The sequence below is a fragment of the Toxotes jaculatrix genome, chromosome 18, assembly GCF_017976425.1.
Source record: "Toxotes jaculatrix isolate fToxJac2 chromosome 18, fToxJac2.pri, whole genome shotgun sequence".
NCBI classification, from domain to species: Eukaryota; Metazoa; Chordata; class Actinopteri; family Toxotidae; genus Toxotes; species Toxotes jaculatrix.
Window position 1 is genome coordinate 15,709,029 of NC_054411.1, and position 27,470 is coordinate 15,736,498.

At 41.4% G+C, this 27,470-nt stretch overlaps 2 protein-coding genes across 5 annotated transcripts; one reads left to right on the forward strand and one right to left on the reverse strand.

Moving 5' to 3' along the window:
• Positions 1-1,565: 1,565 nt before the first annotated feature.
• Positions 1,566-19,296, reverse strand: card11 (caspase recruitment domain family, member 11). Of its 3 annotated transcripts, XM_041062680.1 has the most exons (25): positions 19,021-19,296; positions 13,295-13,503; positions 12,874-13,011; positions 12,249-12,425; positions 11,144-11,292; positions 10,863-11,042; positions 10,009-10,155; positions 9,459-9,584; positions 9,137-9,331; positions 8,760-8,918; positions 8,414-8,483; positions 8,130-8,329; positions 7,845-7,951; positions 7,590-7,630; positions 7,300-7,423; positions 6,950-7,151; positions 6,592-6,718; positions 6,253-6,496; positions 5,742-5,811; positions 5,165-5,260; positions 4,803-4,920; positions 3,989-4,171; positions 3,205-3,326; positions 2,419-2,534; positions 1,566-1,979 (listed from the first exon to the last, which is right to left on the reverse strand). In XM_041062680.1, the coding sequence occupies exons 2-25, from the start codon at positions 13,491-13,493 to the stop codon at positions 1,775-1,777; spliced, it is 3,495 nt and encodes a 1,164-aa protein (XP_040918614.1). In that variant the 5' UTR covers positions 13,494-13,503; positions 19,021-19,296; the 3' UTR covers positions 1,566-1,774. The 3 variants fall into 3 exon arrangements, with proteins under 3 accessions (XP_040918614.1, XP_040918612.1, XP_040918613.1); XM_041062678.1 differs by having other exon boundaries at positions 8,130-8,483; XM_041062679.1 differs by lacking the exon at positions 19,021-19,296 and adding an exon at positions 15,132-15,224 and having other exon boundaries at positions 8,130-8,483.
• Positions 19,297-20,169: 873 nt separating this feature from the next.
• Positions 20,170-27,462, forward strand: ap5z1 (adaptor related protein complex 5 subunit zeta 1). 2 transcript variants are annotated; one of them, XM_041062682.1, is made up of 18 exons: positions 20,170-20,286; positions 20,825-20,962; positions 21,081-21,261; positions 21,483-21,633; positions 21,780-21,892; positions 21,985-22,156; positions 22,350-22,403; positions 23,620-23,760; positions 23,906-23,943; positions 24,532-24,694; positions 24,856-25,034; positions 25,144-25,286; positions 25,414-25,532; positions 25,989-26,116; positions 26,232-26,329; positions 26,449-26,581; positions 26,777-26,991; positions 27,074-27,462. In XM_041062682.1, the coding sequence occupies exons 1-18, from the start codon at positions 20,246-20,248 to the stop codon at positions 27,324-27,326; spliced, it is 2,460 nt and encodes an 819-aa protein (XP_040918616.1). In that variant the 5' UTR covers positions 20,170-20,245; the 3' UTR covers positions 27,327-27,462. The 2 variants fall into 2 exon arrangements, with proteins under 2 accessions (XP_040918616.1, XP_040918617.1); XM_041062683.1 differs by lacking the exon at positions 22,350-22,403 and having other exon boundaries at positions 20,195-20,286.
• The last annotated feature ends 8 nt before the right edge of the window (positions 27,463-27,470 follow it).

Consider the following 27,470-nt stretch of genomic DNA (forward strand, 5'->3'; position numbering starts at 1 on the left):
CACTCCTGATTGTTCTCACAGCACTGTGTTCTCATGAATTTGTTTAATATAGCTGTGTACCCTCGAAGTCATTCTTCTTTGATCACACACACACACACACTGAGCATGAGCACACCACAGTACAAAATATCATAAAATAACAAAATAACATAAAAATCTCAAGAGAAGGAAACACGGTGTATTATTATTATTAAGGTTTGTTACAAATTACTATTTTATTATATATATATTATATATTACTATTTGTAACAACTTATAAGCACTGAGAGGGCTGATGAAAAAGTGGGCACAGGCTTGTTACTGTATTTATATATCGTGTATAATTTGTATATTTGAACAGTACAGTACAGATACAGTGTTTTGGGTTTCTTGTATACAGTATGTGCCGATATGAGTATTTGTGGGACTACTGCATATTGATGTGGGCATGTCTCTTCTCGCAGATGAGGAGATTATCTAGCACCCTTATGAAAGAGGTTGCTCTAAATCCCCTTCTGGCCTGCAAATTTTTGTCAAAAATTAACCTTCTGGTCGCCTTTAAAAAAGAAAAAAAAAACATCTAAACACTGATTTATAAGCTGTAGAAATCCTCAAAGTGACCAGAGCACAAGCAGGTTTACTGAGTTATAGATAACACTGCTGTGTAAATGTTCCTGAGCTGAAAGGGTTTTACTCTGCAGTGTTATTAAGTTAAAGGTCACAGCTTTAAAATTTTAAAATTAGTGACCCTTGAAGGATACTTTGCCGATGGCTAGCCAATTTAAATCTTATAAAAATTAATCTCAGATGTTAGCATGAAAAACAGTCACAGTAATCAGCAGCTTTGGTGCACAGAGTATCAGAGATGGACTTTAAAGGCCCTAGTCGTGATAGCCCAAACACAAACATTGATTGACAGGCCTTTTAAAACACAGACTAACACCAGCTAACAATTTAAATCTAAGTTAATGTAAGGTAAAGGTAAAAGGTTGGTTAACATCAGTGGTTTCAAAACCTCAGGGGTCACAAGGTGATCGCCTGTTCTGCTACACAGTTCTTCAGAATTTCCTCCAGTCTATAATTCTTTCTTGTAAAATGCTGTATACAAAAAAAATATTAAAAATGTTCAAATTAAACAATCTGAGAGGAGATACTCACTCTGTGACTCAACTGCTCACAACATGTAGAGATTCAACTGGTGAGACGGCGTCACAGGGAGATATTGCTTCATATGAAGAGGAAAAAGAGGAAGAGGCGCCATAGTGCAAACTCCTAAAACATCTCTAAAACATTAAATGTTAAATTATATTCTACTTATATATTCTTTATTCAAATAGTAAGAATTATTTTCATATTTTACATCTCTCTATTTTTAGTAGAAACACTGTACAACAATTTAAAAAAAAATGAAACTGAAGGCCTCTCTTCTATATAAGTATATATAACTAAATAAATATGTTTTTGATTTGATTTTAAGTTTTACAGTGTGAAAACCTAACAGTAGCCACTAGAGATCAGTGTAGCCTAGGTAAAGGGCTGAAAGTGAAAGTACAGCTCACAGAAGTGCCTTTAAGAAATACAGACCCTTTTTTAAGGTTTTTGATCTGTTTATTTCTCTAAAGAAAAGGAACACATTTACAAAATATATAATGCATTTATTCTAAACCTAAAATAATGTGAGTGTCCATTATTGAGTCTGAGCATAAATATATGGTACAGGTATAAAAGTGTACAAGGTTGTGTGTTTTATGGTGCTCAGCTAGACCTGGTTATTTTCATCTAAAGGCTGTTGTGTCTACAGGAGGTCCTGCTCCACCCAGACCACCTTCTTCTGCTCCTCTAGTATTCGGTCTTTGATGACCCTGATGAGCTCTTCTGGCCCTGCCCAGGAGTCGGGCTCCAGGCTGGCGTAGAGGCAGGGAATGCCCTCCAGCTCCTTCTCTTTCGCCCGACACATCTTCACAAACTCCTCCTCCGACTCCAAGCGTATTGGCAACTTCCTGTGTGGACAGGAAACAGGAAGGAAACAACGCTGTGGTGGTGAGTGCGGTAACGTTTAGAGCCCAGTATCTCTGATGAGATCCTGTAGACACTCTGCAACAGTGGTGTGTGTGCTTTGTCATAATTGTCAGAAAGATTACACTGACAATACTGGGTTCACATCCTAGTTGTCTATTTAAAACCTTCACTGACATTGTCATCACAAGCAGTCAGAAATGCAGCCAGAGAACATACTGTGTTTTGAGTAAGATATACAATCCCCTTTCTAGAGAGGAAAAAGCAGACTTGTTCTTTAGTTGGCTGAGTCTCATCTCCTGCCTGGAGACAAAGTCTCATGAAAGGATTGACGTATATTTGCATTTGGAAAAAGAAGTGTGGTTTGCAGTTGTGGGTAAGAGGTGCTGGGTAAACACACAAGTGAGGTATAGTTAGGCTTACCGTAACTTCTTGAAATTTTTCTCACAGATCTTGACGGAGATGATTATAGGGTAGATTTCCCTACGCAGAAGGTCTTTGACGCAGCTCAGCTCAGCCTCCAGCAGGCAGTGTTTGCCCTGATGACGGATGGAAGAATTCATTTTACGTAAGATTAAAGATCTATACTTTGTGTTGCATGCGTACATGATTGAGCACAGAGATAAAGCACACAACGCCTCACGTACTGTACTGTATCACAATGAAAAAATATTTCTTTTTCAGAAGGCATTTTGCCCTTGAATCAGAAAATCACAACCTTTTTCTCCACTGCTGCCCAAAGATGGACAATAATTAAATTCACGGCAACTACACTGTAAATAGGGTGACATACAAAACACATTTATTCACTTTATTGCTGAAACTCTCATGTCTATGGTAAATATAAAAGTGGAGCCAGCAGCCAGTTAGCTTAGCTTAGCATAAAGACTGGAAACAGGGGGAAACTGCTAGCCTACTTCTCTGCAAAGGTAACAAAGTCTGCCTAGATGTGCCTCTTCAGCTAATTAAGCGCCTCACACTACTTTAAAGTTGCTTTTGAACAAAGCTAGGCTAGTACTTTAAACTGTTCTTCCAGCCTTTATGCAAAGCTAAGCTGGCCAGCTACTGGCACCAGCTACGTATTTCCTGTACAGCCATGAGAGAGCAACACCTATAATTCTGATTGCCATTTTTGAAAGAAGCACACAATCACATTTAAATGCACATGCACACACACACACAACCCTACACTTGACAGTAATAGCCTACCTTGGAAGCGACAGCCTCGATGTTTTCTCGGGTGATGCATTCATATGTGGCTTGTTTCTCTTTGTAGTGAATGAAGGGCTCCACATTCTGTTTGAGTTGAAACTCCTCTTTGGACAGGGTGTCTACATGGCAGAGTAGAACAGAAGAGGAAAAACTATGTAAACTAACTGACAAATTGTTGAGAATTTTTTTTGCTATAATAGACACAGAAAAAAAAACTGTGCTCATATGTTAATGATCACCACAGCACATTTAGCACAAGAGGAACAGAAACTTCTGAGGTTGCTGCCCTGGGGAATATCCACATAATCAAGACATCACATAGTCTCTCTGTTTGCCAGATGTTCGACTCTGTCTGACCCCCCCTGTCCTGGGAGCATTTGGTTTGTCATGAGACTGTAGTGCTGATTCTCTCTTGGCTTGACAGTACAACTAACTCTTATTACCAGTATCTCTAATTGGAGATTTAGACCTCTTTGTGTCATTGTCATCATCAGCCAGATTATCAGCTAGGCCATCTCCCAACCTGCCCCCGCTGTCTCTCTGGTTACACACTTTAACATTTACACCACAGTACAGTACAATACCTGACCTGAATCCCAATCATGGCTCCCTTCTCTCTTCTTCTCTCTCTGAAGCTACCAGTCATTCGCTATCTATTCTATCTTTGATTCACAATAGGTGGATGCACTGGGGATACGCCAGTGAGGTGAAAATAGTCCTTGCAAAGACATTAAGATGACATGTTTTGCAGTGGGCTCGTTTATTCCTATCATACACTGACCTGGTTTGCAGATGTTAAAGTCCATGGCTCCCCCCATGTTAAGTATTTTCTGGATAATAGTTTTGGCCAGAGCAGTGGGCGTGAATAGGACTGGTCTTCTCTTCTGGGTCTTTTGAAGGGTGACGGGACTGTAGGGAATCAGGTTCAAACTCCTGCTCAGATCGCTGTCTGGGTCAGCAGCATCTGTTTGCAGCCGAGTCACCGCACATATGAAAAGAGGTACACACAGTGATACACCCATGAACAAAAAGACATGGTAGTTTCATGATCCACAAAGCAGGTTATTATCAACTTTCTTATATTTTTTCTCTAGAAACTTCATTCAAACTTTAAACTTTAAAACCTAAAATGTTCAGCTCTTTTAGGACATTTATGATGGGAGGGATTTCTGACACAGACAGCTTTAAAAGACACTTACAATGCTATCATTTGCACTTTCTCAGACACCTTTTTGTTCTCCAAGTGACACAGTTCAGCTACTTTCATATCTTGTAGTTCAACCGCTTGCAGTGAACACACTTCAGAGCCTTCACTTAAACTGAAATTTCCACTTCACTCAGTGCTTGCACTTAAGCTAAAAATTAAACTTCTTTCAACAGTTTCATTTTAACAGCTTATTTAGCTCCTTGCAGTGTTTGTATGTCAACTACCATGTTAAACACAACTTCAACTGTTCCCACATTTTGGCTGCCTCAAACATTCAACTGTAAACTTTTAGCAGTAAACATTTCCTTCAGAAAATGTAGCTTTTTCTAGCTGTTTCTTGTGGTTGCTCATATAGAGTCTCATCACCCCTGCAGCGCTTTGTACCCACCCTCTGGTCTAAGTGTTTCAAAGCCTTGTCTGGGTAGTGTTGTGCTGCCTGAGTTGACGATCCTCACACGCTCATTGCTGTTCATTCGCTTGTACTTGATATCCACCCTGCTGACAAACTATACATCAAAACAGACACAGAAAGGCACAAGATTATTAGAGGCATCTTAGATACACAGCTTTACCCAAAATTCTCCAAACAAGAATTGAATTTATGTAATCCTCAGTATCGCTGGTGTGTAAAAGGCCAAGGTCTTTCAAGGTTCTGTTCATGTTGAAGGACGATTGAGCCTGCAGGATGTAGAATACGTTGCTCCTGCACTGAACAGCCTTAGACTGGAGGTTTTGTTTGCACTTCATTACCTGTAGTATCTGAGTGAGGAAGATGCTGGCTCTAGACAAGCGTGGGCTGGATTTAGGATCGGGCAAGGGGCTGGCTTCTTCTGGCTGTAAACTGGTCTGCACGGGCACATAGAGTTTAAACACTCAGACAAGCAGCTAAACGATAAAACCTTTCTGAGCAGAGCTCAGTAGACTCACAGGGGCAGTCACAGACACAAAGCAATGGACAACGCTGACTTAATGCTGAATGTATGCAAGGTAGTGACACATGTATGTAGATTAAAAAAAACATCTGTCAAACTGCAGAGAAATTCGACATGCAATAAATTTGGTGTACAGTGAGGAATCAAATGACAAAATGATTTTGGGGCAACATCACCAGCTACACCCAGACTTAGTGCAACAGTTCTTACATTGCCCTGTGGATGCCTATGAACATATCTTATGTATCTCATATACAATGGCCATTGTCTGTGTCCTAAATCATTGTCCTCGCCATATAGTGGTCTGTACTGGCACGTGCCCTGTTTGTGCAAACAATCGCACAGTGCAATGCACCAAATTTGTTCGATGTGAAAGACATTCTGAGGTTACTTACCCTGCTGTTGTCTTCTTTCCCCCCTCGACACATTAACTTCTGAATCTTTACCAGGAGCAACTGCTGGGCCCTACACTCACACACGTTTACACACACACACACACACACACACACACACATAAGTCTTCATTAATTTGTTGTCACTCAAATTTGCTTTCTGTGCTTCTTATTGTCCATAACAGATTGTGAGGCTCAGGTGTGGAGAGTGTGCAAAGGTTTTATTGTGTGCATGTGTGTGTTGCTGGATGTTGCTGCTTCGTCAGGACAGTTAGTGAAACTCCACATCCTGAAAGCAGATGCAGACCCCTTAAACTGGTAAACTTTGCATGGTTGCTCAACTGTTTATCGTTTTTGCATCTTGCTCAGAATCATGAAGTGCTAAAGCCAAACAGATGCATGGTAGTCAATCACTTCCTGCTTTTAACTGGTCTTACACAACACGTCCAAACGAGATGTTTCATCAATATGTCAGAATGTCAGTGCTGTTAATTCTAAAAGAACTGCTCTCTACCGTGAGTTGCTGGGTATGGTGCCGCGTTCGGTATGGTCGGAGCCGTTGTAGGGGTCAACACGGGAGCACAGCCATTCACAGCGGCCTTGGTACCTAGTGTCTAGGACGTGCACCACCTCGTCACAGCGCACGCTCAAGGAGCAGTTGTCTGACTGGCCGGAGATGTTGAGGTTGACCCGTATATAGAAGGAATCACCTGAAACCCGCGTGCCATCTGCTATGTCCCTCTGAAGACGACGGTAAGCTGAAAAACACACACATTTGAACTTATAGCATATGAATATCACACACATACACACACACATATATATATATGACTCCAATAAAAACAGCACTTACAGTCATAGTTGGCTCGATAGTGCAGCCGGATTGGTCCAGAGCAGTGCTGCAGTGCCCAGTGGGCTTCTTCCTGAGTGCTCGTATCCAGTGAAATGCTTTGGCTCTCTCTACGTACGCAGCCCTCAAGCTGGTCAGCCAATCACAGGACAAGACAGAAAATTAGTGCATTCATGTTTTTGATGTGTTCTGTCTATAAATTTTGCCACTTAGTCTCTTCTTTACAGTGGTGCACATTCTAGGCTCTTAGCTGTTCTTTTCTTTTTGTACACTCAATGGTTTTAATTGGACAAAAATATACTTCACTGAGCTTTCACTCATCTCGGTCAGCAAGGCTTTGTTTCAGCAGTGGACTACATACCAGCAGGAGGTGGTGACCCTCTTGTAGCCCTGCCTTCTCAGCGACGGAACCCGTCTGGACAGCCGAGATGAAAATCCCGCTGTCATTGCCACCAACCAGAGTGATGTCCTTCAAAAGATTGTCACCAAGCACCGATAGCTCCTGCACAGGCTTCAGGGACGAGCTGATCCTAGAGAAAGAGGACAGAGACGGACGGAACGGCCTGGGTATATACACACATGACAGCACAGACAGACACACACACACACACAAAGAAACAAGTGTGACACAGGACAGTGAAACATGTTTATAAGTATGTGTGATTAGAAGTGATTCTTGTATATGTGAGAGCATGAGTGTCTGTGCTGTACCTCTCCAAAGACAGTTTCCTGAAGATATTGTTGACCTGCTCGAGGTCATAAGTGTCCATTCCTTCAGACTGATGAGAGGAGGAAGATGAGTGGACAGAAGGAGGACCACGATGCATTTCATCCCCTAAGGAACAAAGAGACAGACAGAAAAAGACAGGGAAGAGACAGAATAACCAACAGAATAACAAACAGATTAATTTAAAAAAAAAAGGCAAACAGAAGATAAATACAGATATTCAGATCAAACACATCATTGATGATTTTGAAGCATGTGTAGATCTATCATTTACCAAACTCCATTTCCATGTTGTCACTATCAGTGTCCAAGATGCTGAAAGAGACCAAACATCAGGCTATTTTAAAGCTGCTCATAACAGGAAATTAAACACAATCCAGCACAAATTCATTAAAAAAAAGGATGAAAATAGGTTTATATTTAACCACATGCATTGACATTGAGCTAAAGACTAACTCGCTGATTTATTAAATACTGTGTACGATATGAGCACCACTTTGATTAACTAACAGTAAAAGGTCGTGACTACCTGCGGGGGTGGAAGTCGTGTTCCTTCTCCCTCTCTCTGCGGTACAGCGACCCTGTCTCAGGTGGTTCGGGGAGCGTGGACAGGATGCTGTCATTACGGTAACGCAGCTGGAGATTTTACAAGTGAACAAAGCAGAATCTGACATTACCAACTAGGAAACTCAACAGAATGGTTAGTCAATTCCCCAAACACGGAATAGAGGGGACACGATACTTTAATCTCCTGGTAATAAAGAGATGCATCATTTTTCTGAATTGACCTGACAGATAAAACCCTCAGCCTCACCATATTTGGCCTGTTGCCTTGCTCCACCATGTTGAAGGGATGTGGTGAGGGAAAGGGACAGGAGGAGGAGAGCTGGGGAGCTGAGCAGGGAGGATATATGGGGGATGTCGGGAAGCTGGGGGAGGGAGGGAGGGAGTTGCTGTTGAGGCGCGGGTTTGACATCTGAATATCCAGAAAATCTCCTTTGTTGACTGACAGAGCTGGAAGTTGGAGACAAATGTGGATAAACTTGGACAAAGAAAGTGCCATTGTCAGGGTGGAATATACGAATGACAGTGTGTTACCTGCAGGGTGAGCACCTTCTGAGTTGGACTGACTGTCTTTGGGTATACAGATTGGAGACCTTACTCTGTTCTAAATGACAAAACATAAAAATCTTTAAGTAAGAGTTAAAAAACTTGTGAGTGTGTTAAAACATTGTCCTCCTGATTTCTCCGGCAACTTCCTGTCATGTAACCCCTAGTTCATTTCAAATGTAAATTGCTACAAAGTTGCACAAACAAAATAAACATTTTTTTAAATTACATATGTTCTTACAAAAAGCATCACTGAGTAATCCCTGTCTTTGATTAGCTATTTCTTCTTATCTGTAAATAAGTAAATAAGTCTGAGTAGTGGACAGTGGCTGACCCCTGCTTTAAGGTTATGTCTGCGTTTGAGGCGAGGCTCCTCAGACGTGGCCTTCTCCTCTGGCGACTCATCGCTGGACCATTCTGATTGGCCGGGGGCAGATTTAAAATCCTCCACCTGAGAGATGATGGTTGGAGGCAGGTCTCTTGGCAGACTATGCTAAAAATGGACAGAAACAAATTTGGAAGATTTCATTAAAACATCAGCAACTTTTTGAAGTTAGACATTAGAACAAAAGAAATAAGAGAGAGGAAATATATATATATATATATATATATATATATATATATATATATATATATATATATATATATATATATATATATATATATATAATGTAGTTATTATGTACTCTCATTTACTGTGCTGTGTCTAACCTGGTCCAAAACAATGTCCTTGGACATCCGTCTTAGGCGAGACTCCAGGGTCACCAGCTTGGCTTCTTTGCGTACAATCTCAATTTGGAGTTCATCGCTCTTCTCCTCCAGCTCTCTGATCTGCTTGCGATATTTGTCTTTGTCAATCAGGCTCTGGGAGTACTGGTGCTGGGCCTCATCTCTGGCACGAAACGCCTGTGGTGGTGGCCAAATGTAAGTGAACAACAACAAAACATGCACATATAATCATACACAAAAACAGGCAGAATGTAAATTGTCATAATGTGCAGTTGCAAAAATGTGTGTGTGTGTGTGTTTTCACCTGGTCTCTCTCCTTCTCCACCTCCTCTAGCTGTATGGTAATGGTGTCCATGCGGTTGTGATACATCTCACAGTCCTTCTGCAGTGTAGAGCACTTCAACTCCAGATCCTCCTTCTCCTCCAGATACTGCACGCGTGCGCGTACACACACACACACACACACCACCAGATTTAGAGTTTATTTGGTAAAGAAAGCCAGAAAGGGGGAAGAGAAACAAAGAAGGAGAGACAAGAAAGTCCAGTGTTACACAGAGAGAGAAGCCTGAGATGGGGGTTTCTGCACAGGGTGTGTTTTTCACAGATGGTCTCATGGGCATTAGGCTCTCAGGTCATCGGTTTGTGTTTCTTGGGTGTGTTTTTGTACACCTGTGTTTCTTCCCAGTCCCTGCTTCACATTGATACAGGCCCACGCAGACAGGAAAATGTTCAAACAATCCTTGTTGGATTCAAACAAGCAGCCACAAAGTCATAAGACCACGTGTCTAACTTCCGCATGTTACCTCCTTTATGAGTATGTCCTTTCTTATGTAGGTGCGTAGTGCACTTGTTACCTTATCTCGTAGTTCCTCGGCCTGTCTCACTTCTTCGTGCAAGTTGTAGAGGCGGCTGACCAGATCCTGTCTGTCTTCTATTGCTTCCTGTCTGTCATGCTCCAAAATATCAAGGATGGCCTTGTCTGATTCAGGTAGAGGACCAGGCTGGATATAAAAATACACACACATTTTTGGGTATGAACCTAGCACAAGTGGTATTATTCACAATGGAAAAAATGAGTAATAACACACCCACAGAGAATCATTGGCAGACTTAGCAGTTCACCTCAACCCTACAGAGTTTTTAAAATGTTCTTTTTATAGCCCACAACTTTACTGTTTTGATTCACTCTCACCATTTTCATTAGCTTCATTTCAGGAGCAGGCAGCTGTGCTAAAGCTGTGCTAAACCCTCTGTACGCTACCTGCCCAGCACCAAACAGCAAACAGGTAAAGTTAGCAACTAGCTAGCAAAACATTTAGTCAAAGCTTTTACTAAAGAAAATGAATTTTGGATTTACCTTCTTTGGCTAGCCAGAAACACAACTTCAAAAAATGCTGATATTGCTCTACGTTTGATGAATGTGGAAATTTGCTAAAACATTAGCTAAACACCAAAAGTGTTTATAGCTTGTTGTGGTGTCCTGAAGTGCCCAAAAAATAAATTATTGCATTGTGTCATCTTAAAAAATGTTCTGTTCTGCCACACCTGTGAAACATCGGAACTGCACACGCAAAAAAAGGCAGAGGCCAAGGGCTCCTCACTGGACAACTTCTTATGCTGATCGCTGAACCCATGTGTGTGTGTGTGTGTGTGTGTGTGTGTGTGTGTGTGTGTGTGTGTGTGTGTGTGCGTTTCAGACAGGTGGTACCTGTATGATGGACTGTAGCTCCTGTAGCTTGATCTTAAGCATTTCGTTTTCTCTCTCCAGCTCAAAGATCTGCTCTCTCTTTGGCCGGTTCTCAATGTCATTCTTCAGCTTGAGACTCTGCCTCCTCTCCATCTTACATTCCTCCTCCACCTTGTTCAGCCTGTGCTTCAGCTGATCAATCTATATATACAGAGGGGACACAGAATGACCAGTAAGATGTAGATACACTGCCTTACTGATGCCCTCAAATTTCCTCAGAGCTAGTGTGTGTCCATCAGTACCTCTAGCTGCAGGTCTCGGCTCCTCATCACTGCCATGTTCTTCTCCTCGCTCAGTGTGGCGTACCTCATGGCCAGTTTGTAGTTTTCATCCTTCACTCTCAACAACTCATCACTGTAGGTGTTTCTCTCTTCTCTCAACTTATTGTATCCTGGAGAACCAACCACAGTCATTTTTAGGACATGATCAGTGTTGTCCTGCTGCACTGAGAATTGTCTGTCCTGGGCAATAGTCAGTTGTAGCATTCGATGCAAAATGTATACAATATTATGCATACTTTTTACTTTATTACTTTTATTTACTTGCTCTGCACTTTGTGATGTTGTCATGCAGTATCAGGGCATCTGACACTATCTTGAGTTTTTGAACTTTGAACATCCAGAGTACATAATCATAAATCTTAATCATAAAAAAATGAAAACGCTGAAGACAAAATGCGCGAGTATAATTTCACTAATGAAGATTAAACCTACAAACTATACCTTCAAATTACCTCAAATGTTTTTGCTTTGTTCAATGTTTCAGTGCATTCATTTAAACAAAACAAATACATAATTTTAGAAAAAGAAATTGCACCATAAAATTATATTTAGACATATCAAGTTAAAAATTTTAGGAGAAGCACTTGTGGTTTTAGGATGATAAGATTTAGCAAATTCACTGTGACCGGGAAATGTACAAGAAAACAGAAGTTGCCCTGCCAACTACAGCGTACCTTCCTTATTCTTCAAGAGAAGCGTGAAGAAGAATATTCTAACATTAATTTTAGCATTTGTTTAAACGTGAAAGTACCTGGTGTACCAGATGCAGAGTTTAACTACACAGGACATGACAACAAATACCACAGTGTCCTAGTTTCATGAAGGGTTTTGCAGACAGTGTGACTGATAACAGAGCCTTAATAAATTCTACTGTGGTGCACCAAGCATGGGTAGTGGGGCAACAGTTTCAGTGTATGGTGGTAAGGTTTGGTTTGGATCGAATGCTCAACCATTGGATACTAAGAATTATCATTATTGTTTTTTATATTTTAAGTCTTCTCTGCAGTGGAGGGGATCTTTCATGTCTTGATCAGAAAATGTGTAAAATAGTAACATGTATTTTTACTCTGTTGGAAGGCCTGGAGTTCCTGATTTGCTAGCCGCAGCTTCTTCTGCTCGTCCTCCAGCGTGCAGTTCTTCCTGCTGAGCTCAACTTGCTGCAGGGTCTTGACTTTGGACTGCTGCTGCAGCTTCATCACTTCATTCATCAGGAACTGGGTCAGACCCTCGTGACCCTCCTCCACTGCGGCAAGGTAACAGACATAGCAGAGGACATGACAGGATATAAAATACATCATTTTGATATAAAATGCACTAGACAGAGTAACTGGATTTCAGTGCCAGCCAATTTTCTGGATGAATCTCAGATTCTTACTTAAACCAGCTGAAACACAATACAAATGTTAAGGTGTTTCTTTTGAATCAAGATGTTTGATAGTTGAAGTTAATTTTCATAATTGATAAAAAGCTGTTTAAGTACTAAGAATGTCTACAGTCATTTTTGTAATTTAATTTGTTTGCAAATGGCTCTACTTGTAGACACTAACATTAACACAAATCATTTGGTCCTTCAGTTCAGAATACAGTAGGCCTATATTGTCCATTAAAAAACATATTGAATGTAAGAGATGCATCAAAGCGTATGTCCATGCACACAATCATGTGTCTGTATCCGACAGTGTGTTTCTTACCTACGATGGTGGAGAAGCGTCGTGTTGGATCCTTCCCTGTGACCAGCTTGTACAGATCAGGGTAGTAAAACTCTAGACTCTCCATAAACACCACATAACCCCGCTCTCCTTTAGTGTGGAGGATGTCAAGTAGACGGCCTGACGGAGGATTGATTTACATACTTTTAGTTCAACACACAAAAACACAGCAGGACCATTTTATGAATTTCCTTGATCATTTTTCACTGCACAGGTTCAGGTAAAGAGGAACAAAGTTGTTGTGAGCCCCACACTGAATTAGTCTTTGTATGAGAAGACAATCAAATCCTTCATTGGTTTACAGCCCAGTGTGAGAAAAAAAACTTGCATGAGCAATTCATCAAAGAAAGAGAGAGTTCCATCTCCACAGTGAAAACACGAACACCCACATCCTTCTACCTACTTGTGCGGTTTGCTTTGGAGACCAGCAGCATGGAGTTGAGAATCTCATCCTCGTCCTGCTCGTCCAGGACTTTGCACTGGCGGAGGTAGGGGGTGAGTTTTGCTGGGGAGATGATGCGACACAGGTCGTAGCGTTTGCCCTCCAACTCCTCCCACAGCACCTCCACATTATTAGATTTCTCAGAAGTCCCGTTTTCCATTTCGTACACCCTGAAAAGTTGTGCAACAGATAGCAGGGCTGCATTACATTATACTATATCTAGGCTGACTGGATAAACTGGCATCTGTGGTTGTTCTCTGAGGGATTTCTCCAGTTTGCTCACTGGCACAAAAAGGTACAAAGAAACTAAGAACAAAGATGAGATTATTTTTGGGATCTGAGGAACCACACACTGACATAATGTTGTCATAGATGTGATGATTAGCCGTTAATGGTTAATGGCACTCAAACAATGAATCCTATAGGTTTTGACAATCTCCTGACTTCCCTTAGCGCCACCATAAGGTTGAAATTTGTGGTTTCAAGTGAAATGTCTCGATACCTATTGGACAAATTCCCATTAAAAAATTAACACACACATTTATACCCCAGGAAGACGTGTCAAAACTTTGGTGATCCCTGATTTGTAATCTAGAGCAGATGAAGGCTGTCAATTACAATTGAACACGTTTAAAACTTCGGTTTATGACAAAATACATTCTAAGCTAACGACACTCCCTTGACGAGTCTGGCTTTAATGGTGAACATGGTCAACATTAAACCTGCTGAACATCAGCCTGTTGGCATTGTCAGTATGAACATGTTAGCATGCTGGTGCTAGCACTTGGTGTAAAAACAAAGAGGAAAAAAAAAAACAACAGAAAATTATATGACTGATAAACTGCAAATACAAACCCATAACAATGAATCACATAGTGACGATATAACCTGCACACACACAGATGAATAATCACTCCTTCCAAGCACTCGATCCCTTTTATGGACTGGCAACCGTTACATAGGACGCTGACTCCCACCTACTGCATACTTTGGATGCATTTCACAGAGTATGTTGTAGTGAGTGGGGCTGAATGAACTGATACACTGAATAAATAACAGAACATATCAGGTACAGAATCATCTCTGTAGCAAAGGTGACTCACTGATGTAGTTTGGGTGAGGAAATAAGTAGGCAATGACAACACATAGCCTTACATTTACAACTAATATGCCCACTGTAATATGATCATTTGCACTTATCTGCAAAGGAGTCATGTGAGCCTTCATGAACAAAGCCGACCCAGAGTGAGATTTTGCTCATTTGGGTCCCCACACATTCTCCACTTCATCTGTTTCCCTTATAAACACCTCAACTTCAACCAACTGACGTCTTTCCATTTGCCTCTCCTGTCTCTTTTTACTTTTCCAGAGACATATTTCTACTCTTTTTATCTTCCTCTAACTCCCACTTGATTTCCTCTCTCCATCATTCCACTCTCTCATACACACACACACACACACACATACATACAACACACACATGCTGTCCATGCATCTCTAGCATTTGCATGCTGTCTGGCTAGTAGGTGATATCCTATAATCCTGCTTTGTGACTCGTAGGCTACAGTTAGGCAAATCAAGGCTATCTGAGGCCATTACTCAGGTAAACACACAAAATCACACATGCGTTTGCATGCAACTGTCATCTGCACCATGCATGTAAAAATTTCAGCTTGTGCTTTCATACTTCAGACAAACACACACACGCACAGACCCATTGCTGTTTAACTTTAAAGCAAAGGATGCACCAGCAACGTCAGTTTCACAAAATTTGTGTCAGTCAGTAAATAACTCTTACTCTTTGGGTGAAATTCGATTCCTTTCAGACTCAGACAATCCGTGAGTAAAATCAATGATAAGCTGCTTTTCAAATGCAGTCTTGAGGCAGACAGAAATATCGCACTTATTTCAACACTTGAAGCTATTATTTGTATCTACAGTCTCTATGTGCTGCCACAGTCACAGCAGATGATGAAACCACAAGCACTCAGACCAACACACACCCATGCACTCATGCAGAAGTACACAGTGCATGCAGATACGTCGAGCGCACGCTCACACACACACACACACACACACACACACACACACACACACACACACACACACATCACACACACAGAGACCTTGTCAGTAACCACATACATATTTCCTCTTCTCTCTTCTCTTATTTTGGAGTTCATTACCGAGAAAACTCATCCTTGCTTCCTCCTTTTCAAACCAGATGTAAGTAGTAGCTGTCTTCCTCTGTTCTCTTTTAGACTCCTCAGTCAGCTGCTTTTGTTTATAGTATTGTGGTCAGGGGAGTTGATTGTCTTTTTTAGAAGTGTACATGTGTGTCTGTGTGTCCTCAAAATAACCTTGCATTTTCCCTTTTTTTTTCAGCAACTGCATACCTTAGAGAGGCAGACACACAAACACAACTTACCGTCATACAGGGTTCTGAGGAACTGAGCAAGACATTTGTTTCCATTATTTTCTCTGACTACTTTCTAACCACTGCCTTGTTCTACATTTATGTCTCTTATACCGTACATCATTACCAAACTGTTGCAGACCATCATTTTGTCATTAAAAAGACATACAGTGATAGTCCACAACTTACAAGTTTTAATTCACATATAACGTGAGCACACATTTTACAGTATGATGAAACTTATATGGTTTCTGTGGTTGAAAATGCATGATTACTGCCAAAAGACATGTGATTTGCATTGTACACTGGATGTAAAACGGGCCCCACATTTGCATTTTAAAATGCCACATGTGGAGTTTTTACTGTAAGTTTTTGAAACGAAAATGAGACTATGGACTTAAAAGTTTCATTTCATTAAATTTTTTTATGAGGAACTAAATATTCTTTAAAGTTTCTACAAATAAAGTCTGTTGTGGACTTTTGCAGCACATTTTCCATCGTCCTCTAAAATTCTATAGTTTGGACCAAGTGTGTGTCAAGCAAATAGTACAAACTCTATTTATGTTTCCTCTTTTCTGTATGTCAGTAAATAAGAAAATATTGATGACCCCCAGAAAGGTTTTTAATTTGGGCATATATACTATACTTAAGTCCAAGTCAAATCTGTGCATATGAGTGTATCATGAATGAGAACCAGTGATGGCGGAGATTAACCCTTTAAAGTCAAAATTCAAAATGACTCAAAAAATAGCGCCACTGTGAGCTTTTATGAGCTTTAAGATCTCTAGAGAGTGGAAAGTGTCAAAAAACCATGTCCTTGAACAGCTGTTCAGTATTGAAAGCCTTGATTCAAGACCACACGAACAAATGAAGTACAAAACATGGGGGTATCTTTATCATTTTGCTCTTCCTAATGTTTTTACCATTTGGCAAAATTGTTTGTTAATGATAAGACCGTAATTTTTGCAGCAAAGAGTACAGTTGCAAGTTAATATCAAATCATTTTAGACTGACATGGAGTGATTACTTTTTGGAAAGAACTTCATCAAATGCATAGAAGCACGATGGTAGTTAATCAGCCATGTGATATGATGCTCTATTAACACTGTGGGTCCCCTGCAGCTTTCCTTGCATCCTCATAACATCTGCGTCCATTTTTAAACAATCAATTCTGACTCCCACTCACGTGTAATTATGTGAACACCGCAAGTAACTGACACTGGTTGCAAGTGTTTAAATTCTGTTTTATTTCTTTTGCTTCTACAATAACTTGGAGTCTTTAAAAACAAGTCAGTTTATGTATTGTTGGTTCATTGTTTTGGGTGATATCAGAAGTATGGAGGAAACATTGATTAGATTTGGTATTTATTTTCTTTGTGCTCACCTTTCTACTTTCTGTCAGTGATGAATAATGGATGTTTTAGTGGAAACACAATTTGAGTTCCACAGAATTTCCATTATGCAGATACAATCTTCTGCAGCTAATCTAGATGTCTTTTGATCTCACTGCTGATCTGTTCATTTAAACCAAAGAGACAGTGTGTGTAGGTGTAACACATTGTTTGTGACCACTCCGTTCACATGACGACATCTGACACATGACATCCCTTTCAATTGAACGCTAAATGAAAAGCCCAGGTGATCTATGTAGAGTTAGTGTAATCAGTAGATTCCTCTTTGTTTTCACTGAAATGTAGATAAACCACAGTGCCAAACAGGTATGAATTCACTTAACACAAAGTGTGCATCATTGTGACCCAGATTCATTTTACTCTCACCCAACCACAATTGTATTCTGAGCACGCACAAGCACAGAATTTATATCAGGGAAACCAAACTGTCCATCACAGTGGAAATCTAATCTACCGTTAGTTGTGTGCCACTGACTCATTCGCTGAAAGTGAGAGCAGATTATAGTGCAGTCAGTCCAATCCAATATCAAATAGTGTACCAGAGCTACTGAACTTGTAGAGAATGTTTTCCTTTCTATTTTGCAGCACATGCATTTTATGTCACTTTCATGTTCCTGCATAATTCTCTTGCACATAAATGATTATATTCTGCAGGATCAAAAATAATAAGGTTGAACTCTCTACAGCTTTGAACAGATTCAATCAATTCAAGTCTGACAGACAGATATGATTGGTTCAGGTGTAAAAAACTAAATAAAGGCTCCATTGTCCAGCAGAACAGCTGAAGCCTATAGGAATTTGATATCTGGGCTCTGGCTGTGTCCTCTGTCTACTGTTTGTACAATTTGCATAATTTTGAAAAAGAAGGTCACAGTCAGATGCGCCCACTGGCAGCTGCAATAAACCCTCTTGTATTTTATTTCTAATAATCCTGCAGAAAGGAAAATTAGGCATTTTTGGTGATGTTTTTTTCTCTTTACAGTTATGGCAATTTTTAGAACTTTCATTGAACTCCTTCTTTTCTTATGGAGTACTTTTGAGTTAATAATAGTTATGATTGAAAAGTTAATGCACTTTGATTGTAATGTAGAATGACTTTTCTTGTGCATCCTTTTAAAAAGGAGGAGATCTTCCGATTTCTTAAAACAGATTAATGAACAGTCATAGTACAACAGTTTCAGTAAAATGAAGCTGGTCACATCTCGTTTTGTAAGCACTGTACCTAACCTGTCTCTCCCTGACTCTCCTTTTCACTGGATCCCATTGTCTTCTGCACCTGCTACTGGAATCCCAAACATTTTGATAATTCCAGATAATAACCCGGGGATGACAGAAGTTGCGCTATTGTGTTACCAAACTGATAACTTTCTTCTTGTCATGAGCCAAAACGATGTCAGTCAAGACAAAGGTAAACGCTGACAAACCACAGGACCTGCTGATAGAAACGAGCTACGATCAAACAAAAAGAGATGGCAAAAATTGTTTTTCTCTCCTCTCGTAGTTAATCATCACAGTGAGCAACCTACATGGGTGAAGCATACAATGGAGAAACATACAGTCATTAAAGGTCTCCTGAAAGTTTCAAGTGACTTGTTTTGATGTGTTTTCAATCATGGCACTACTCTAGATAACACACACACACGCAGAGAGAGAGCACGGTTGTGTGACAGGCTGTCACCGCTGCGGTGATCGTCTGTGAGGTGTAAAAGTCGCAATGACTTCTTGCTTTTTCCACTCAAACTGACGCACGTTCACGAGCCCGTGGGGCAACTTCTCAAAGCAGTTTTATTATTTCTCAATGGACACTCGACACTTTTACACTTGCTCAACAGGAAGATGATCAGAGTTATTTTGCCTACCTGAGATGCGGCGGATAAGTAGTCCGAAGAGTCGCAGGGAAATCAAACTCTACACAGGCGTGGTAGCCTGTTTGTTTTTGTTGGTTTCCTTTTAATGTATATATTATTGTGTATCTCTATATGTGTATATGTCAAATCACGAAATCGGTTGTTTCACCCCAAATCCCAGAAGCTCAGGTTGTTTCCATGTATCCAGAAGAAAGAGAGGTTTTAAAGATGCTGGAGAGCGCATGGGGACAGTGGCCCTGACTCACTGCTTGTGCTGAAGAGAGAAAGCGAGAGAGAGGGAGAGAGAGAGAGAGAGAGATGCAGACAGCGGAGGCGGGAGGTGTGAGCTCAGATCAGGCTCAGATGGAAATAACAAGCTGCCTGCAATGAGGTGAGGAGGAGCGCAGCCCGGCAGCCTCGGAGACCTGTCTCACTGCGTTCAATACAATTACTCATTACAATATTCATACAGTGCTATAGGAGAGCAGGGGGTACTTTTTAGACAATTAATTGTCTCTCATTCCATAGATGTTAAAGGTTTTCTATCTTGTCTCACCGTTTGCAAACTCACTGTTTTACTCCTGCTGTTTCAACAACATCTGAATACGTCCACCACCACTGAGAGAGCATTCTGCATAATAAGTATGTTTCACTTTAAAATGTTGGTTCCGACAGCTCGTAACTTATGCTGACTGGAAAGAAATGTAGAAGTGTAGGTCAGTATTTTTATAATATGGTTTAAGTAAACGATCTGAATACCTCTACCACTGAATAGCAGTGATGGATCACAGATCCCATAGAAAATCTTTATCTGCAAAATACGGTCGGCAGATAAGCCTGGAGTAAACAGTGAGTAAGCAATAATATTTCTATGTTCATTTCCATTTCCATTTGAAATACAGTACAGTAGAATTATCAGAAATGGAATGGAAATAGTAACAGTTGCACTTTACTCAAAAAGGCCTTGGGTACACAATTTTTATACACACACACACACACACACACACACACACACACACACACACACACACACACACACACACACACACACACACACGTATTTGGGTTGGTGTGAGTGAGTTACCATCCAGAAAGGGCTCCTCCATAACTTCTATGGAGTGAAAGCGGAACTAAAGTCATGACACGCGATTCTAGTCAGGACCCGATTAAGCACCGCACTGTTTACCTTCCGCTTTAGACAGTTGTGGCAGAGTAATGCACGTCTGTCGCTCTCAAAATGTACTCTCACGGTTCAGAGAGTTTAATTAAACAAGCAAGGTAAGAAAACAGAAAAGGAGCATTGTGCCTGTGCCGCCTTCACTGCTCCTCTTCGGTTTGCTGAAACTGTTTTGTCACCGTTTCCTCTGCTTAGCTAACCAGGTTAAAGCCGAGCTAGCCTGCCGAAGTCTTGTCGTGTTACTCCATTTTTAAATGTCCAAGTTCTTTTATTTTAAGTCTTTTATCGCAGGTAGGACTGCAATTAAGATCTATTTTCCTGTCACATCTGGTGTGTTTTTAATTGTGTATTCACTATATGAAATGTTAAAAAGCCTTCGTTTTTGTTTTTTTTGTTTTTTTTTTTCTGTATACCCAGCGAGAAGCGAGCTAACTTTCGTGAGACTAATTCGTGAGATTGGTTATGTTTGTTACTTTTAACTGGTACTGGGACCAAAAGGATTCATGTATTATCTAATATGGGCTTGGTTAATGTTGTATCAGTCGTTTAGATGGCAAAATGTTTTTGCTTGTTTTGTTTGTTTTTTTTAATCAATAAGTCAATGTACTTTGCAGTGACCAAGTTTTCTTTTTTGCTCAGGGAGATTCAGGAGTCTGAGCTGCAGAAGTTTTACAGCAGATTAGTCAAACTGCTCCAAGGGAAGGAGTTTGGTCATGAGACGATCGACTCCCTGCAGAGGCTGCACCTCATCCTGTCTGCCACCAAGTACACCAGGGCGTAAGAGCATCGGCCTCCAAACTATTTAATGTCCAGTGTGAGATGAGCTTTTATGGTTAGAACTGCTGCCCTCGTACAGCCCGCAGTCTTATGTCTCCTCTGTTGTAACTGACCAAAGGTTGCCTGCAGAGTTACAGAAGAGGCTTTTATCTCTCCTCTCATCGCCGCTGGAGCAGCTTCAGGTGCTGAGCTCAGCTGTGCTCAGAGAGACACTGCCCCTCTCTGGTCAAGAACTGAACCACAACCAGGACAACACCAGTCAGCTGAACACTCATGCTGCTGCCCTGCTGCTCTCACAGGTATCTTATTATTATCATCATTATTTCCAGACGTATATATACATATATAAGTGGCTGTGAAAAGCTTTCACCAATTAAAGGGAAGAAGAGTAAAAAAGTGCACTACTTGGCTTCACTGGTTCCAGCACACAGCAACATATTTACACTTAAGGAGCTTGTTTTGTTTTGAGATCTAAACTCATTACCTCACCACCATCTTTTTCACAATTTGACCCTCACAGGCTGGATCCAAGGCCGATCTGTCATCTCTATGCGCTCAGCTCCTTCGCAGCCTGGAGAGCCGCCAGTCAGACGGGCCGGCTCATTCGCTCGCACACACTCTGCCAGTCCTCAACACCATCCTCACACACAGCCCCGAGTGCCTCACTGAAGGTGACAGCCTTTCAAATTTAACGCAACGTTAAAATGAATAGCTAATCAGCGATCGAGCAGTTCTTACAGACTTTGTTTTGTAAAGTTGTGTGCATGCGAAGGAGAAGTGTTCACACTGTTCCTCCTCTCATCCTGACTTTCTACAGATCACCTGACCCTCTTGAGTAAAAAGCTTGTTGATTGGCTGCGTTATGCAAGCATCACGCAGGGGGGTGTGACTTCCTCTGGAGGATTCTTCACAGGACCCAGGTCACGTCAGGTAGGTAATCTATACTCATATTTAACACCAGTCTGTAATGCATTGAGTTTTCAGCATTGCTCTTTTGTGTGTGTGTGTGTGTTTGCTATCAGCCGGGGCCTATAGCCGAGCTGGACGGGACAGTGTCTGGGGATTTCTTCACCGTGCTGTGTGTGGGTCAAGGCTTCACTGAGGACCAGTGGATGAATGTTTACTCCTTTTCCATGCTGCGCCATTGGCTTCTCACCTACCACTCGGTTTCCAGTGGCCACGCTGCTGATACTGGTATGACTTCACCACTCATCCAAACCACAACCTTTTACCTTCTCATGCAAAAAACACCCCAAAAACATTATTTTATGTCATAACCACAGAGTACATACAAGGAACACCGGCGTTAAAGAATCAGTCATGAAGGCTGCAGTTCATTTATATCACTCGTGTCAGATGATCTGTTCTGTGTTTTCATCGTCTCCAGCAAACAGGCTACAGCTCAGCCTCTCCCTCTCCCACTCCCACTCCTTTTCTAATGGTAAGAAATGTGAGTTTGTGGACCTTCCCTACATGCACATGCATCTGAGAAGCTGTAACTCAGGGGTGTCAAACTGTTCCACAAAGGGCCGGTGTGGCTGCAGGTTTTTGTTCCAACCAATGAAGAGCACACAGTTTGACCAATCAACTGTCTGAAGACTGAGATCAGTTGATTAAATGAGTCAAGTCTGGTGTGCTGCTGCTTGGTTGGAACAAAAACCTGCAGCCACACCGGCCCTTTGTGGAACAGGTTTGACACCTCTGCTGTAACTCATCTTCTGCATCTTCTGTTTAACTCTGGGGCGGCGCAGGTCAACTCACAACACCTGATGTGATCATGATTCACAACTACGTTTGATTTAACAAATAATCTTTAACCAGAGCTCCTGATATGTGACTTCTTATCTACACTTTCACTGGTGTATGTACCTTTTGCCTTGTCTTAAATTTCCCAATGATTTTTTTAAACATGAACAAATCACTATCAGAATGGGATACTAGTGTACTAATACTTCATACTACATGTTGCATGTGGTGTGTATATGGCATGTAGCAAACCAGATTCTTTTTCTTATGGCTGTTTCCTTCTAACTTCCTTGATTGGATGTTTGTGATCTTCGGACTGGATTTGATCAAATTATATTGTATATGTAATCAATAGAAATATGTGATTTTTGCTCATTTGTGAAATAGCTCCTCAGGATATTGTTTTTGTTGTGTTCCACTCTTTCACTGGTTGGGTTGCAATGGACAGCTTCAGGACTTTTCTATATTAGAATTCCACTAGTTTTTTTAATGCAGAAATTTGCAGCTCCGTGGTGCTACTAGTGGTCAAAAACGCTAAGTTAAAGTTAAAATCTTTCATTCTAATGTGTATCTCTTTCTCATCTCCTCTTTTTAAACCAATATTGTAAAGTAGCTTTGATTAAATTAACTGTAACACAGAATCTTGTGTTTGCAGATCATTCTTTGTGCCCTCTGGTGGCTGAAAGGAGACATTTTCCTTCACAGCAACATTTCAACAGCAGTCCACTGTTCCTTTCTGTAAATCAAGGCATCAAATAATTTACTCTTGAATAATCAAAACCTACTAACAGGCTACTGATCTCTGTTCACATCTGGAGAATACATCATGAGGACTTGGATGATCATAAATCCTGACGTCCTTAAAAAGGTTTTGAATCGTGGCTTCTCCTTCCTGACCTCTCATGTTACAGATGACCGGTCGGAGGTGGACGGATCGGTGGTTTCTATGGTTTCAGCAACTTCCTCCTCCAGCCGATTGCTGCCTCCAAAGGAGCGTCTGAGGGAGAAGGCTTTCCAGTACTGCTTACGCCTCATCGAACAGAGCGATCGCAGTGAGTGTGTGTGTGTAATAACAGTAATATTATATTAAATAATATTACTGTTATTACAATATTATATATAATATTTTATATTAAATAATATTATATTAAATAATATTCTACATAGTTTTGATGTGTCTTCTTTTCTTTGTCTCAGAGGCAAACAAAAGGACGGATACAGAGCTGCAGAAAGCGGTGAGCCCAGGTGTCATTCATACATACTGTACAATCACGCTTGAAGCTGGGTTGTGTAGTAGAGGGATTCATTAGCTTCTGGTATTAACAAGCCTCAGAACAGCTGCATCCTTCATGTCCTCTTTGTCCTATTCACCAGATGTAGTTTGTGGCACTAATCAAATCATTTTAAAGCACGTGGTACAGAAACAATCTCACCTTTGCTAATATCTAAAAGTCCACCCAGTGATTATCTGCTTAGTTTCTTTTCCTTGTTTCCATTTATAACTGAACATCGGGTTTATGCTTTTTGTTGCTTATAATCATCAAGAAAGTTGTTTAAAAATTGTGTTGTGTATAAAGAGCACGGTGGCTAATTTCTTCCTAATTTAGGGAGGAATGTAGCTGTTTTTTCTGCTGCTCTTCTGTTACTCTTTCACACTCTCTTACTCTTTGTAGGAAATTGTTAATCAAAAATATTCAGTCAGAAATTAAAGAAACGGATGCATCTAAAACACAGCACACACAATTTCCTTTTATTCTGAGCAACACTGGAAAAAACAGATTTTAAACTGCTGTCCTTATTATGCCTCTTATTTCCCCTCCCAGTGTTTGGTGGAGGCAGTGTGTATCCTGGACTCGGTGTGTGTAGAGGACGCCTCACTGGTGTACCGAACGTTCCCGTGCGTTAAGGCGCTCTTTGGTCGGCTCAGCTCAGACCTGTCGTTTGCCAGAGTCCTGCTGCCCATAGCACAATTCTACCTCAACCATGGTGGGTGTATGCATCAGCATGTACATGTGCTCGACTTCATATAAGTCTCTCCTCTTTCTTAAAAATCACATGACGGATATATGCATAAAAGTGCTCATACATACAGTTCAGTTCCTTGATTCATTTCAGTTTTTCAAATGGCTAAACTTGAACGTGTTCAGGTGAGGTGGCCGCCGTGGACTGTGAGTGTGTGTGGAAGCTGGTGTTTGGCCGGTTTCCTGCCGAGCTGTTCAGCGACCCCTTCCTGGCACACGAGCTTCTGCGCTTCCTACGACAGAACCTCGAGAGCCTGCAGCTCAGAGTTCCACAGTATACCCGCTCCTTCCCAAACCTGCTGAAGGTCAGAATCAGAGACAATGCAACCATACAGTAAACTAGTGAGGAATACACGTTATACAAAATGTGCCATACACAAGCTTTCTGCTCACACTCTCTCTGTGTGTCTGTAGTTCTTAGCGTGGGACAGCCCCGCTGTGGTGGATGACTTTGTGGATCTGCTGCCCTCTCTGGTGACTGCTGAAACGGCAGTGGAGTTGCTCCACACACTGCTGGACCTGCCCTGTCTCTCTGCCACACTGGTCTTACAGCTCAGGTGCTTGCTCACATCGGAACAATATTCTCAAAACCGCTGACCACCCTGATTTAGTTCAAGTGCACTCACATATTTTACCAACATCTCACTGATTGTGTGTGTGTGTGTGTGTGTGTGTGTGTTGCAGGTCAGCTTGTTTGCCCATCTCTGAGTCAGGTAGGCGTGGCCTCCTGTCACTGGATGCATTTCGAAGCACTTCTTCCAGAGGGCTTTTTCTCTTCCTGCTTCGAATGGAAGCAGGATCAGGTAATCACAGCAATGCGGTTAAAGGAACAGTTCAACATTTTGGAAATTTTTGCTCATTCACTTTCTTCGTGATGGTTAGATGGACTGTATTGGACATAGTCCATCCAACTATAAGACAAGCAACACCAGTCTTATGCTTATATGTTAAATATATATGATCTCATAAAGAAAGGAAACAGGGAAAACAAGCCCAGCCTGGTTTAAAGACCGTGGTTTAAAATTTAAAAAAAAGTTTTCATTCATTCCACTTTGAAATACTTTTCCATTCCTTTTCACTTGTTGCCAAAAGTTACAGTAATCGCCTCAAGAAATGTTGACCATGGTTATTAAGACTGTTTGTTGCACTGGTCATTTTGGCAGATTGTTTTCTGTTTGTCATTAAAACGGGTGAATTTTGGCTTTTATTTCAGAAACACAGCTAGTAAAATCACTGTGCTTTACTTTCTCCTTCCACAGGTGACACAATTGACAGACTGAGCAAGCTCCATGACCTGCTAGCTGAGGCGGCTGATTGGCCGAGAGTCATTCAGTGCGCCCAGACTGTCCCTGTGCTGTTGCACATTTTTTTCAACACAGCCGTTACGGTGAAGAGATGAAATGTTCTTTACAAATGCATAACAAATACAACAACTGTAGTCTAAAATGCTGTTGATGTTTAGTTTCAGGTTATAGAGACTAAATCGTGTGTCTTGTTTCCAGGTAGCTGATGAGAAGCTTTTAGCTCATTTGATTCTGGTGATGCTGGAGAGGAGCAGCCTCCTCCTCAACATCCATACATACATCAAAGAGATACACAGGTATATGTTAACACATGCGGTGGAACTGAAGTGTTCTTCTGCTGTCCATCTTAAAGGTTTTGTGTTAGTTTCGTCCTGTCTCCTCATTCACTCCACCTCCCTCCTTTCTGTTTCTGCAGGGTGTTCAGCTGCCACCTGCTGAGACTCTGCAAGCTCCACCCGTCTCTGGTTGTGGACCAGTCTCATGAGCTGCTGGAGTTTGCTGGAACCACAGCCAACGTCTACAGCAAAGAAGAAATCTACACACACGTGGTAATGAAACTGCGTGTGTGTGTGTGTTTTTCTTTTGTGTATTTTGGATCTTGTACAAAACCTGATGCATCTCACGTCTCAAGCTTTTGTCAAATCTTTTCCCGTGTATTGAACTGTGGTTAAAACATCACACTAAAACAACAAAATATGCCTAAACCTGACACAAAAATAATATTTAACTTGTTTGGCTCTCAGGTGTGGGTGCTGGGAGAGTACCTCTCTGTGTCATGTGACTCGCGCTGCTCTGTGAGACTCATCACATCCTGTTTTGAGACATTGGAGGCGGTGCTGTTTGAAATAACTTCATCTGCCCCACCACCTGGAGCGGTTTGTCCTGCCCCTAGAGTCGTCACCACTCTAATGAGTGCTCTTGCTAAGCTGGCGTCGCGGTCACATGACCTCATCCCCAGGTGACTGACAGGCAAACACATCAAACTTTATTCATACAAGCACCTGTAATGTAGCGTAACTGTGTGTTTTTGTCTATTGTAGGGTGTCTCTCTTCCTCTCCAAGCTAAGAACAGTAACCAGAGGGGGGTCAGTGGTCTGGTGCTCAGACGAGGAGGACCTTGTTGCCATAGTAACACGAGGGGAAGAGTTGTGGTCGCTGCTGAAGACCCCCGGTGTGGCTCAGAGTGTCCTGACTCCGCCTCCACATGTCACCACGCCGCAGTGGCACCGAGACACCAACATGTCCATGTCACTGCAGCTGCGCACCCTCACCAGCCTCACACACTCACAGTAACCAGTAACACACACACACACTTACATGCACATCATCCAAAAATGACAGCGTCCTCATGAAATGGGCATCTTAATCAATCTTCTGAATCAGATTTTTGCACATTTTTTTGTAAATAAATGACATTATTTGATTGAAACTTGATGT